The sequence below is a fragment of the Glycine max genome, chromosome 8 (assembly GCF_000004515.6).
Source record: "Glycine max cultivar Williams 82 chromosome 8, Glycine_max_v4.0, whole genome shotgun sequence".
In the NCBI taxonomy this organism is placed as follows: Eukaryota; Viridiplantae; Streptophyta; class Magnoliopsida; order Fabales; family Fabaceae; genus Glycine; species Glycine max.
Genome location: NC_038244.2, coordinates 41,252,402 through 41,266,628, shown reverse-complemented (window position 1 = coordinate 41,266,628; position 14,227 = coordinate 41,252,402). Strand labels below are relative to the sequence as shown.

At 30.9% G+C, this 14,227-nt stretch overlaps 1 protein-coding gene across 1 annotated transcript; it reads right to left on the bottom strand.

The window, feature by feature from the left end:
- Positions 1-7,724: 7,724 nt before the first annotated feature.
- Positions 7,725-13,348, bottom strand: LOC100795580 (protein FAM203A-like). Its single transcript, NM_001254331.3, has 9 exons — positions 13,118-13,348; positions 12,705-12,827; positions 12,428-12,625; positions 11,721-11,799; positions 11,191-11,336; positions 10,571-10,684; positions 10,095-10,226; positions 8,250-8,363; positions 7,725-8,137 (listed from the first exon to the last, which is right to left on the bottom strand). The coding sequence occupies exons 1-9, from the start codon at positions 13,169-13,171 to the stop codon at positions 8,087-8,089; spliced, it is 1,011 nt and encodes a 336-aa protein (NP_001241260.1). The 5' UTR covers positions 13,172-13,348; the 3' UTR covers positions 7,725-8,086.
- Between the last annotated feature and the right edge of the window lie 879 nt (positions 13,349-14,227).

Below are 14,227 nucleotides of genomic sequence, written 5' to 3'. Positions count from 1 at the left end.
TTGAGTAGCATGTAATAAGGAAAGAATTAAAGTGTTTCTTATGCAAGAAAGCACACATGAAGAAAGATTGTATAAAGTTTAAGAACTGAGTTGACAATAAAGATATTTTACATTTGTTTTTTATGAATCTAGTATGCTTAGTGCTAATTTTGACACACCATGGATTGATTTTAATTCAATAATTCATGTTTCTAATACCTTGTATGGTATGAAAAATTGAAAAAATCTCGTGGGAAATGAACAATACATTTATTCAAGAGTAAATACGAGTTCACATGTGGAAGCCATTGGGACGTGAAATTTGGTTTAAGTAGTAGTTTTATTTTAAGTTTAGAAGAAAAATAAGAAAAATTCTATGTTCCATGTTTTTCTAAGAAATTAATTTTCATTTTCCACTGGTTTTCTTCGATATTCATATCCTACAAGGTATTAGAAACATGATTTTTTTGGGTAAAAATGGATTATTGAATTAAAATCAACCCACCATGCGTCATTATTGACACTAACCATATTAGATTCAAAACAAATAAATACCAAAAGAGTATCTTTCTTTTCAAGTCAATTTTCCAACTTTATGTAGTTTTCTTCAAGTGTGCCTCCTTTTTATAAAAGAAAACACTGAGTCTTTTTTTATGACTTGCTGAGCAAGAATCTTGTCCTTAATATTGGCTTACTCTTATTCTTTCCAGAAGTAGTCAAGTTCAGCCTCTCACCCTTTTGCATTATCAATATTTCCTCCTATTGAACACATAGGATCAGTAATTCATTAATTGATCACTTATATTTATGTGTATTGTTAGAGATCTTGAAAATGACATACCAGTGAGATAGGATGCATAAATGTAGTGTACCAAAAAAGATTCTAACATGATAAGCTCCAAATGTAACACCTTCATATTTGTTTTCCTACATTAAATAAATATATGATAAATTGATTTTTTTTTCTAATAATTAAATAAATAAATATTATTTTAAATTACTATTGTGGAAAGATAAAATGAGTTTATTTTAAAAAAATTAGAATGTGTTTTATGAGTTAAGTTTTAAGCTTTCTCTCATGACTCATAAGCTTTTTTCCTCCAACCCTTAATTAGTGCGTTAAGTAATTGCCAATATAGGACAAAACATTTTTTTTCCTCTTTTTCCAAAAGAGCTTGAAACCTAAACCTCTTCCTTTCTCTCTTTGGATTTTGGTGCCATCATAGAGTCAATGATGAAATGATCATCACACAAAATTTTGCCACTGGAGCTGTGAGCTAGAGTCAAAAGGAGTGTCTCTTCTCTGTGTTTCTCTTCTATTTAGGTATTAGAGGAGTGAGATTACAATTTTGTATTTTTCCACTTTTTGCGTCATTTAGGGTTCTTGGTAATCAAATTTGGAATTAGTAAATTGTTAATAGAGAAACATAGAGAAGAAACACTCCTTCTGATTCCAATTCACAACTCTAGCAATGAAATTTCATGCAATGATCCTTTCATTGACTCTACAGTTGCACCAAAATCTAGAGAGAGAAAGGTAGAGATTTAAGTTTCAAGCTTTTTTTTTAAAACGAGGAAAATTTGTCATGTTCTCTCATTGGTAATGACTGAACATATACTAACTAAGAATCACAAGAAAAAGTTTGATCCATGAGACAAAACCCAAAAGTTAACTCATAAAACACATTCTAATAAAACTTTTTTTTATTAACATAAACCCATTTATTTTTCCAAAATAACATTTATTTATTTATTATTAAAAACATTTTCACAATATATCTTATATTTATTTAATATAGGAAAACAAATATCTAAGTGTTACACCAAACCTTTTATGTTGAGCCACTATATCCCTTATGTGCATAATGTGACCATCACACCTCATATCCCAGTGAGTTTCATGGATGAAAACTGCATTCTAAAGGTGCACTGCTAAGGGACTTGTTAGTTGTAGTGAATTGTTCATCAATAGCTTTCAAAAGATCCCTAATGTTATCACATTATCATGTTGTTTGACAAAACACTACTACAAATAATGGCTTTAACATCGCTAAGTTAACATCGATTTTACGTAAAATCGATGTTAACAAAAATACGGTGACAATCTTATAAATAACATGAGTTTTGATAACATTGGTTTTGCCAAAAATCGATGTTACTGAAGAACGTAGAGAAAACTCAACATCGGTTTTTTGAAAAACCAATGTTGAGGTTACTTCGTTAGCATCGGTTTTTTTATAAAAAAAAATCGATGTTGTGAGATCTTTTAAGTTTTAATCATTGTTTGGTGCCAAAAACCTTGAAGTTCAGTAACTTTGAAACCTCTCACTTTCATCACTCTCACTATAACACTTTGGCACTCTGATTTGCAACCTTTTGTGGCATTGTAACTCCATCACCGCCGGCATTTTCTGAAACTGGATGCAGGTGCCATTCATTAGGCATTAATTGAAACTAGATGCATTTTCCAGTTATGGTGTATCTATATGTATATATGTTTATGGGAATGATGATTAATGCAGGTGGTGATTGAGCTATTTGTTGGATTGTTGCTTTGTTTTTGGACGGTGTTGACGGGAAGTTTATATCCATACACCTTCACTATGAGGAGAAGAGGTAATTAAGTTAATGCTAGGATGTTTTAACTTGTAACTATAATGAGATGAATATGAACTAAGGAAAAATTGTCTATGAATTAGCATGTGTTCATTCTATGTGGTGTACTTGTTTGGTGTAGAGGTGGTGAATGGTATTGTATATCATTGTGATTGATTGAATCACTATAAATTAGCTCCTAGCTGTACCAGCATTTGTAGCAGCTAAAGGTTTGCCTTTTTATATTCTTTAATTACATATGCCAAAAAATTAAGAAAGTTGAAAACTTTAATCATATAATCATCATAGTGAGTTCAACAAAGTTGGTTTCTTCTAATTTCCACTAGATTTGATTTGTCCTAGCTTTACTATAGTACAAGTTTGCTTTTGCTTTTGATTATGATTTTTTTTTCTTTTTTATGTTTATGATATGTTGAGTTCAACCTATATGGATAATATGGAATTAGGGTTTAACTGTTCATTTTCTTTTTATTTGTGTTAAATGAATTTAGAAATGGATAAATGAGCCGAAATTAAACATTAAAAAGAGATAAGAAGGAGAAGACAAGTGTTTCTCACCTAAGGTTCCATTTGAGAAAAATGAAAAATGTTTCTCCCATAGTTAGCTTATGCATAAGTTAAAATCAACTTTTAGAAGAGTTAATAAGAGATAATTTCTACATATTAGCTTATGCATAAGCTAATTTTAACTTACAAAAAAAAATTATTTCAGTTTCTCCTTCTTTTTTTCTTTTAGAAGTGAGTGTATTCTTTTGTTAATCTTGTAGCTGACATTATTTAGTGGGATACAATTTTATTGGTTGCTAATAAGTGGTTATTAAGTTGTTGCTTAAGAGTTGTTAGTTAAAGATGTCTAATCTTCAATGTAATTTGTAGGCACTTTTTTGTTTTGTTGTTTGCATCGTGATCATGATATTCATTGTTACAACATCTGCATTGGAATGATAGTTGAAACCTATATTCCAAAATGTATAGAATTACAAAAAAAGAATAAAAGCTAGTTTACTGCATTACAACCAAAACATCTGCATTGGAATGATAGTTGAAACCTTTAAAATAAAGAGAAAAATGAGATAACGTAACCAGAATTTCATGATGTTTGGCTCTGTAGCATCAGCGTATGAATTAAGTATTCCACATTCCACAACAATTGCTTTTGCAGTTTTGACATTATCACCAATGACCATTTTCACCTATGATTAAAAATCCAAACCACAAAAACCAAAATTGAAAAAATCAATTGAAACTACATTAACAAAGCATATTGCATTTCTTATTTAAATGCTACATTTGCTTGATATTTGAGGATATGAAATAAATGTAGTATGAGGAATCTTCAATGCGCGAGCTCCACACCAACAATCTTCACGGCGCGAGGTCCACAAGGTTCACGGGTTACTGCTTTTTGGGACGAGGTAGAGTGTTTGGGGTTTCAGCTAGGGCACAGCGGGGTAGACTGGTTGGGCTTGGAAAATGTTCGCAACTACATTCAAGGGGCGCACGCGGGAAACGAAAATATTAGCCAAAATACAAAGACGGTCTATTCTGTTACCCGTCGTTGACTTGTTTGACCTTTACATTCTAAGACGGTTATTTATAACCGCCTTAGAATGTGCATCCTAAATTTGAATATTTGACCCCTGAATTACAAAAATGCTACCGCGTTTTTTCTAAGATGGTCCTTCATAACCGCCTTAGAAACAACATCGTAAAAACAACCTTTTGTAGTAGTGTAACCCTCAAGAGATTAACAAAGTAAATTTTACTTGTCAAAATATTTAACAAATTCAACCATCTTGTTTTTTTTTCTCACCCCCTTTAAGCACATAGTCATCTAATTTTCACTATAGTCATCTAATTTTAAATCCATTTTCATTTTCACCCCTTTTAGCATTGTGAGCTGCTTGTTGTGTGTTGTCATGTATTTTTATTGTCATATTCTCCAAGTCAACTAAAAGCTGTAAATGCCTTTATTTTTTATTGAGGCATCTTAATCTTAAACATGTAGTCCTCACGGTTAGCATATTTTTAATAAATCAGGGTTATTGTTGTTATTATTCTACTGTAGATGATAAGCATTTGAGTTTAACATCAATACATGAGAACATGTGTCTCTAATAGTTTGCAAGCTGTCAAGTTACTTAGGGACAGTTTTCTGATAAGTTAATTTTGGTGGCCAACAAGTACCTTTTTTTACTTTTTCTGATTTGGTAGTTTTTCTTTGATAGCTTGTTTTCTTGAGTGTTATATGAACATGAGTATTTCCTTATGTAATCATAATGAAAGAGAGGAAGATCGAGGTGTCTGAGAGAGATAGAGTGAAACTTGGGGATCCTTGATGTTGTTATCTCAATAACCAAAGAATCAAGCAATATTTTATTTGTACATAAAGATCTTTGTAACTCTTGCACCATGGTATATTAGATTCACTTCCTTCCTGTGGATATAGGTTCTTTGTGATTGAAGCACGTAATTACTTGTGTTCATCTTCTATCCCTTATCTTTGTTTTGATTCAATTTCTTTTATGTTATTAGCTTTTGAATGTTTGCTGGGTGTGGGTGTGTTGTTCTGTTTGCTGGTTTTGTCGGTTGTGAACCATAACAATACATTTTTTATGTCGACTTGTTCAATTAGCATCTTGGGTTGCTGTCAAATTGAGTTTTGTTTGTAGGCACTTGATATGATATGGGTCACAATATGCTTTTGATGTATTCATATATGGACACGGAAATTTTGTTTTTTAATAGAAGATTGCAATGAGAACGAGGGAGAGCAGCATGTGTATGAAGGATTTGAGATGTGGTTTCTCACCTAGTTGCATATAAAATCCTGATGTATAAATTCCTTCTCTTGGTAACGGAACGAAAATTATTTATCGAATATAGAGATTGAAACATTGTTACTTAAACAATCCTATTAAATATTCCATTATCACCTAAGGCCTAATGGAACAATTAAATCGCATAACACATTTGGAGCAAGCAACTCTGTGAACTCTGATGCAAACTCTATTGTCCCATGCATAAATATACTGTTGTGAGATTAATTGGGATTAATTTCTACTGCACTATTACACACACAACACAAGACAAATTGTCAATTTCATGACATATACAGTTAAAACTCTATAAATTAATAATGTTCGGAGAAATTTATTAATTTAGAGAGTTATTAATTTATTGATAAATTAATAATTATTAATTTAAAGAGTTTTTAATAAAAGACAAATTAGTTTATGTCTCTTAGAATTACGTTGTAACAAACCTTGGGACTCAACGTAAATTAGTAAGTACTATATTTATATGCATTGGAAATCAATAATGACTTTTGAACACTCTTCACAACTTTATGATACAATACAAAAATACAACACATGAGCTATTGGATGTAATAAGAAGTTAGAGATGAGTTTCAAATAGACTTGAACTTTAAAGGAAAACAGACAACTATTGAATTATATTTCAATAGAGTGTAATATATTTTTTTTCAATTTCTATGAATTATTAATTTATGATTTTCTTGGGACCAAAAATTATAAAGGGATCTTACGAAAAATTATTATCTTATTTTATCGAGTTTTTCAATTTTTTACATTGATCCAAGTTAGGACCGGACAAATTTATTATTTTAGAGAGTTTATTAATTTACCGAGTATTAATTTAAAGAGTTTCTACTATACAATGTTTTTTCATCTCATTTTGTTGATTTTTTTTTTCGTTTGTTTGTCTATTGTTCTAGAACAAATTTTGTTTCGTTTCTATTTATATCTTATTTTAAAAGTTTAATATAAAAAATTATCATTTTCATAATTATAATTCTTTATTTACATTGGTCAATAAGAGAGATATCAAAGTATTAAATAACAGAGGTTAAAACAACATTCAAATACCATTTACATTTCTTTTATAGTATGTTTTAAGATTATGATGATTAAGAAATATAATAAATATTTTATTTTTTATTCCTCCTTTTCTCGAGCATTCATTTTTTATATAAAAAAATTGAAATTTTAAAGGAGAACATAATGGAGCGTTAATTATTATTTTGTCAATTTTAGATTTCCTTACACAATTAGTAAGAGATTAAAGAATACAAATAAAAAAATGATAAAATAAGTAATAAAATATACTAAAATCATATATTTCAATAAAACTAAAAACAATTTTTTATATTTTTGTTCATTCTTGTAAAAGGCCAATTTAAACTGATATTTCTCATTTTTAAAAAAGTATTTAATTTTTTAATTTAATCTAAAATATTTTTAATATAAATAGTTTCTTAAAAACAAAAATAAATCCCACATATCTACCAGACTTCTTTTTTTTGGTATTATCTACCATAGACTTTGTATCTATAAAAATATGTAAATCACATTTGGTATACGAAGGGAGATGAGTTTACAATGATACTCTGGTAGTCATTAAGGATGCATGTGTTTGAATAAAATATTTTAAAGAGGGAAAAGAAAATTTGAGAAGAATTTAAAATTAGACTAAAATTTGCTGTTTTATATATTTTGTTAATGAAATTCAAAATTTAAGAATTTTAACAGGAAAACTTAATAATTAATTAATTGAAAATTAAGAATTTAAAACTTTATCCTTAAATCAAAATTTTCTTAAAAAAATCTCTCTTCTCTTTTCTTCTTTCTTATCTCCATATCTTTTAGTTTATCTAAAAATTAAGAGAGGAGGATGTCACACTCACGTTCTTTTAGTTTTAGATTACATAATGAGTTTTTAATTTTTAATTTTTAATTTTACTCAGGTGTCATTCTCTAAGTGGCTATGCGCAAATGTGACGTACTAGTGTGGTGTTTATCAGTGTATGGAAGACTTTCTTTTTCACGCGTTCTCTCCTCTTCTATCTTTTTTTTTCCTGTCCAAATACAAAATTTACAATATGAATTTTTTTTCTTTTATTAAAACAATAAATTTTATAAATGAAATAACTTCGTTACTTTATCCAAACATAATCTTAAAAATGAATGAATTTCATTATTTATTCAAACAAAAGAATTTAAAAAATAAAAATTTCAATTAAAGCAATTAAAATTCTTAAATTTTAAATTCTTTAAAATTCTCAAATACTCCAACCAAATGCACACTAATGACACAGGTGCTGGGAATTATCAGTGGCGTTTACCAGCCAAATGAATGATTACTAATAATCCAAAGAAAACAGGCTACATAAGAAACGGGATTCTCCAAAGTGAAATATTGTACCTGCAGTTTAGAGAATTCAAAATTCCAAATACAGAAACTGAAGAAGCAAACTGAACTTTTGCATCAAGAGAACATCTTTCACTCATTCTGCCATGTGTATAAATAATTTTGACTAACTACTCCGAGCCGCATAATTTACATATTTCTAAAATTGGTAATTCTAACCTCAAAATGGAAATTTGACTTGGAATGAATGACCCTCATAAGTATTACAGAGTTCTTATGGAGAGATATTGCAGGGTCAATTGATGGTAATACAAAATAACTACTTTGTGGTATCACTGAGTGGTTCCTCTGCACTGCTACTGTGAACCAACTGATCAAAACATGGATTCAAAAATATGCAGATTATTTAGCTATATATTTAAAAGAGAAAGATGGGGGAGGAGATTCAAGAAGACAACACTGATAATAAAACATGTGTTTACCAAGGATCCCAGTTGCTCATATGCTTCCATCACCTTTGGATCTTCCTCGTCTTCGTAACCGATTTGAACTATTCTAGGTCCATTTACAGACCAAAAGGCTCTTCGACCTGCCTCCTGCAAAACAATGAAAGCTCATAGCATAAATTTGATGCATTGAGAAGCAATATATCTCAGCATTGAAATACATGAAAACTGGACCAGTTGACAAGAAAGTCAAAGCCATATATTACTTGATAGGGTAAATAGCCGTGTGAAAAAAATGGATTAATAAAATCCAGCAATAAATTATTGCATTATAACATATAACATATTGATACAACATACAGAAAGCATCTTAATCAAGTTGTATTAATCATTGATGAAACGACGATTGATAGAAGTTTCAAAAAGAATATTAAGATCAGTTTGTTATACAGTTATACATATTATTAAATTACATTGGTCAAAACGTGTAACATACATGTTTCCTACGCCAAGATTCAGATAAAATCTTTGATCTCCTAATCCAAAACAAATCAATAACAATGTACAGTGGGAACATTTAAATTCCTACCAATTAAGCCAAAAACTCTTTGCAGGTGCAGCCATTTATCAAGCTCCCTCTTGCTAAGGATAAAAGTAATCATCTCCAACACTAATCCCAAGGCAGGATAAGGGGAGAAAGAGAGATTCTTATAGTAGACTTATATATATGATATGAAGTAGATTTGACACAATTCTGGGTTTGTAATAGATTCATAAAACAAGTAATATACCAAAAAGACAAAAAGATAATTGTAACTTTCCTGCTAATATTGTTTGAGCACTGAGTTACACTATTTAATTCCGATAATGTACTTGCTAGATTTCAAAACACATTTCTATTCAAATCTAGTCTGATCTAATTAATAGGTAACAAAGGAAAAAGAAAAATAAAATATAATTAAGGGTCCGTTTGGGGTAATTGCAAGTTTTTGGTTTTTGGGTTTCAAATGTAATTTTCAAAACAAAACGTGCTTGACAAAAATGGAGCTGAAATGGTTTTTAAATCATTTTCGAAACATTTTTACACTCATTTTCAAAACAAAACAAAGTTGTGAATTTAGAGTTTTGTATAAAAAAATAAACATTTCCCACATTTGATAATGACACCTTTTGTAGCCACCACCACTGCGACCGCCAACACTGTCACCATCACTACCATTGTCATTGTCACCACCACACTGCAACCATTTGCTACCACCACCACCCCATGACCGGCACTATTATCATCATTGCCACCAATACTGTTGACACCACCATCACCTCCACTAATACCACCTTCGTCACCGCCACCATAGGGACAAATCCACTTGAGACACAATGGGGACAATTGTCCCCACAAACTTTTAAAACCCTCTTAATGTAATACACAAGTGTAATTATAAATTGTTCTTGTAATATGGAATTCAATATAAAAAATTAATTTATAATATAAGTATTGTCCCCACAACATAATATTTTTGGATCCGTCACTAACCACAGCTAATACCACCTCCATCACCACCAACAACACCAACATCGCCACCATTGGCTGCCACCACAACATTGTCATGGCCACCACCACCACCGCTGCCGCCACTGCCACCGTCACCACGACAATCACTGATATCTCTATAGCTATTGTTACTGATGACATCAGCATTGTCATCACCACCACACAAACACACTTTTAAACTAATTTTGAAATTATATTTTAAAAACTTGTTTATAATTCTTTTGAAACTAAAACTAAAAACTGATTCTTATTTTTAAAAATTTTGAAACTCAAGACTAAAAACCACTCGAAACGAGCCAAAAGAAAAGAAGCAAAACTTTCAAATTTACCTGTAATATGATCAAGTATATGGCTTCCAATGCCTGAATACGAATTTCTGGATCATTAACTGGTTCACGTTCAATCGAGAGTGCAGTCCCAAGTTCAAGTGGCATTTTCAATCTGTCTTGCTCCCTGTAGATCTGCATAAAAATTAATTAATCAAGATTACATTCTGAAGCTGTAAGTTCCAAGAACAATAAAATATATAAAATGATTTTAATAAATTGAGCTTATGATTGCCTTCCATAATTGACCTCAAAAATATTAGATGGACAAACTAATATAATCTTTATACACATCAAAGAAGTTACTCATGATGCAATGATAGATGTCAGGCTCAGGTAAACTACTGATGTTACTAAATTGAAAATAGTTTAGCTTCACTTTGTCAAGTAGTTAAAAATAAAGTGGATGACGTTGGAGAAAATCTGTTCCTCAATATGCAGAAGAATGCTACGAGGTCAGAAAAAGTAAAGCATGTAACCTTGTTGCTAGCTACAGGAAGAAGTAATGCAGGCCAGAGAAACTCTGATACCAAAAGCAAATTTTGTAGCTGATTCTCAGCTTCAAAACAACAATTGCGAATAGTTCCAGAGACCTGCAAGCAATAAAATATTGCAACAATTTTCAGATGAGAAAAGTTGCATGCAATAAAAATTGACTAGTAAAGAGCTGCCCATGTTGGCTTAGCCTTTAGAAATAGTAACTGAAAATAATCACAAAAATCAATGTTACTGTTACCATAATTACATAAACAGTTCCGTAAAGTGGAAATTCAACAAGAACCAAACAATACCGAGGATAGGTTATACTCAGTTATAAGAATACTGTTTTAGGGCAAAAAAGTTTATTAACTAATACCAACTTCAAAAGCAGCATCAGTCCATGTGCCTGTAATGTATGCTTAATTGAGCATCAGCTCATCAGAAAAGAACTCTTGAGGATGCAACTAAATCATCCATTGACCACTTCTTTCAAAAGTAGTTTAAAAATCAGATTAAAATGAATATAAAGTACTTACCAATGGAATTAAAAATAAAACAGTTCAAACATTACCCAAGGCTGGGAAACAGAAATCGTTTAGAGTGCATTTATTGCACATACCCCTTTCTTTCTCAATGAACTGTTGGAATCAAACTGTCTGATTATCTGCTTTAAGAGACCCCGTTTAGGGTCAAGTAGAAGCTCCCTCCCTTTCCGCTGTTTTGAGATGTTAACAAGTATTGAACCAACATGTTCAAAAGCATCATCTGGTAAAAAAACACTTTCGCTGAATCAGCATTAGGAGAGAATTGTCAACAATCACAACAACCATCTAAAAGGTGCAGAAAATTTTCAAAAATAAAATAATTAAGCTTTGAACAGCCAAGTTTTGTGTCTCCCTATATTTATTATATAGTTATTTCATAAAGAAACCATGTCTTTGAATCTGAACTCTCCAATACAGGTGTTTCAGTCCATAGAGAAAACTGTTCAGAATTCAATAACATGTCACAAGATCCACTGGGCTAAAAACCATTATCTACAGACACACAAGGCATGGAAAACTTACAGTGGTACAGAAAACACACAGATGTAAAGAGTGCTTCTACAAAATTAAGCATAACTATTATACTAAGTTGAGAAGAACTCACCATTACTCTCATGGGAGGTTCTACAAAATGATCTCACAAGCTTCATAACATATAAACCATGCACCTTCTCATCTTCAGTCTGACAATCACAAAAAATATCCCATTAACAACACTATATAACGATTAAGGTCCTGTTTTGATAAATTTCTCCATAAACACTTATAGGAGAAAAAAAAACAAGGTAAAATGAATTGAACTCTCATAAGTTAAAATCAATCGATGCACTTCAGTTTTTAGAGAAATTAGATGAGAAAACTTCTATAAAAGTTAAAATGCATAAATTGATTTTAACTTACAGGAGAAGTTTAATTCACTTTTTCTTTTCTTATTCTCTCCTTGCGAAGTAATTTATTCAAACAAGACCTAAGACACCTTCTTTAAGACTTCAACCGCTCTTAGTGTCTATTTGGATAAACTTCTCCAGAAGTAATTATAGGAGAATAAAATAAGAAGATAAAATGAAAAAAGTAAGCTAAAATTAACTTATGCATAAGTTAAAAATTAGCTTTTGGAGAAACCAATATAAGAAAACTTCTACAAATTAACTTACGCATAAAGTAGTTTAACTCTGTCAACCAATTAGAAATCATCATTGTGATTACTTTTTATATATAAAGTCAAACAAACTTATCATACATGAGGGTTTGTGATTGGATGCCAGAGTACACTTTAAATATATTTATTTAATTGAATAAAATCACACGCACCTGAAGCAAGGAAGCAGCACCAGCTTCGAGTTGAGTGAGGTTGACCAACAGCATGACAAGCAAGCGAGCAATGCTACACTCGGGCTTGTACAGAACATCCATCGTCGTTTTGACCAGACCAATTCCAACCATCGCTTCCGCGAGGCTCGAATTCTGCGACAGGTTCACCAGCGCCTCCGCAGCAGCCTCCGAAACCTCCTGCAAAAACGACATGCCGTTTTAGCATAAGTAGAAGTGGTGGCGGTATCGAATCAATAGTAGCATGTATGTGTGTTACCTTGGGTAACGTTAAGAGGCGAGACAAAGCGGGTAAGAGGGCGTTTGAGTAATTTGCCAGGGACTGCAAGCCCTCCATGGAGCCGGTTAAGCCGCGGACTATGTCAACGGCGGCTTTTGTGATCTGAAACGAGAAGCCGCACGTGTGAATAATGGGCATAAATAGAAGAGTTTCTGAAATTTTTTGGGTATACACTACAGAATTATGTTCAAGTGAATCTTATTCGAATCGGATAAAATTAAAGTTTTTTCTCCGAGTATTTAACGTAATTGCATACCAAAACTCAAACTTTGAATTAAATTAGAATAATCTCACACCAATTGATGTAGTCGCGAGCTTGATGGTAAGAGTTTATGAAAATAAAATCAAACAAAAAAAAAGTGAAAGCGAAGAAGAATTGGAGAGTTTATTACCTGAGGCGACGTGGAAGAAAGAAAGGAGACGAGTTCTTCCATCTCCGTCGCCATTCTTGCCCACTCTTCTCTACTCTGTTGCCGCCGGCTTTGTTAACACAAAATAAGTCATTGTAGTTGCTTTTTGTTAGACTTTTATACGACACCGTTTTGCCCTTTTTTTTTTTTCTTTCTGTGATAATTCTTTGATTTATTAATTATTTAATTTCACAATATCCTCTAGGAATTTTTTAAAGGGTAATGCTAAAGGCACTTGTTAAGAAATTATAAGAAAAAAGCTTCTATTAAAAACTAGCATTGGAACCGTGTAATACACGGCATTTTAGTAAATGAAAAAGTGCGAGGAAAAATAATAAAATTAAATATTTAAATGTTTTGAAAACAAAAATAAAATACATTAATATATATATATATATATATATATATATATATATATATATATATATAAATTGTCCAACCATTTACATATAAGGGCGATTATTTGTATGTACACGTTTAAAAACAGATTTATTAACTTTTTGATCTCGATTTTTTTATGATTTTTTTGTCCCTGATAATTATTTTGATGGGTCTTAGTCACTTAAAAAAAATTCTATTTTTAGTCTTTAAAATAATCATTCTATTTTTAATCCTCAAAAAATTTATATCTAGAACCTTACAACCGGACAAAGATTTGATGTCACATCAATATTTTTCGTTGTTACATTATATTATAAATATAAAAAACTAAAACAAATTTTTATAAGATAAAGAAAGAATTTTTTTAAAAAAATAAGAAACCAAAAATATATTCTAGGTTTTAATGATCTCTCTTGTAATTTTATAGTTTTTATTAAATTTAAATCAATATTCAAAACTTCACTACTCAATTAATGCATTTTGTGTGTGTGTGAGAGAGAGAGAAAGAGAATACATGATGCATTGTTAGACTTTTCTTTGTAAAATTTAATAAAAAAATCTATTAACTCTCAATTAATGCAGTCTTTAATTGATCATATGCAAAAATACACCTATTTTAGACAGGTCTAAATCTAATAATCTACTACTACTACTTGCATCACTTAATTCACTCTAACACAATGTGAACTCTAGCAGTACTTATAAGCATAT

Excerpts from the sequence above, each read along its gene's own strand:
- LOC100795580 (NM_001254331.3), bottom strand. The coding sequence starts at position 13,171 with ATGGCGACGGAGATGGAAGAACTCGTCTCCTTTCTTTCTTCCACGTCG. Across the intron at positions 12,828-13,117 it reads TTTCTTCCACGTCGCCTCAG|ATCACAAAAGCCGCCGTTGA; the intron begins GTAATAAACTCT and ends TTCTCGTTTCAG. Across the intron at positions 8,364-10,094 it reads TATACTTGATCATATTACAG|GAGGCAGGTCGAAGAGCCTT; the intron begins GTAAATTTGAAA and ends ATTGTTTTGCAG.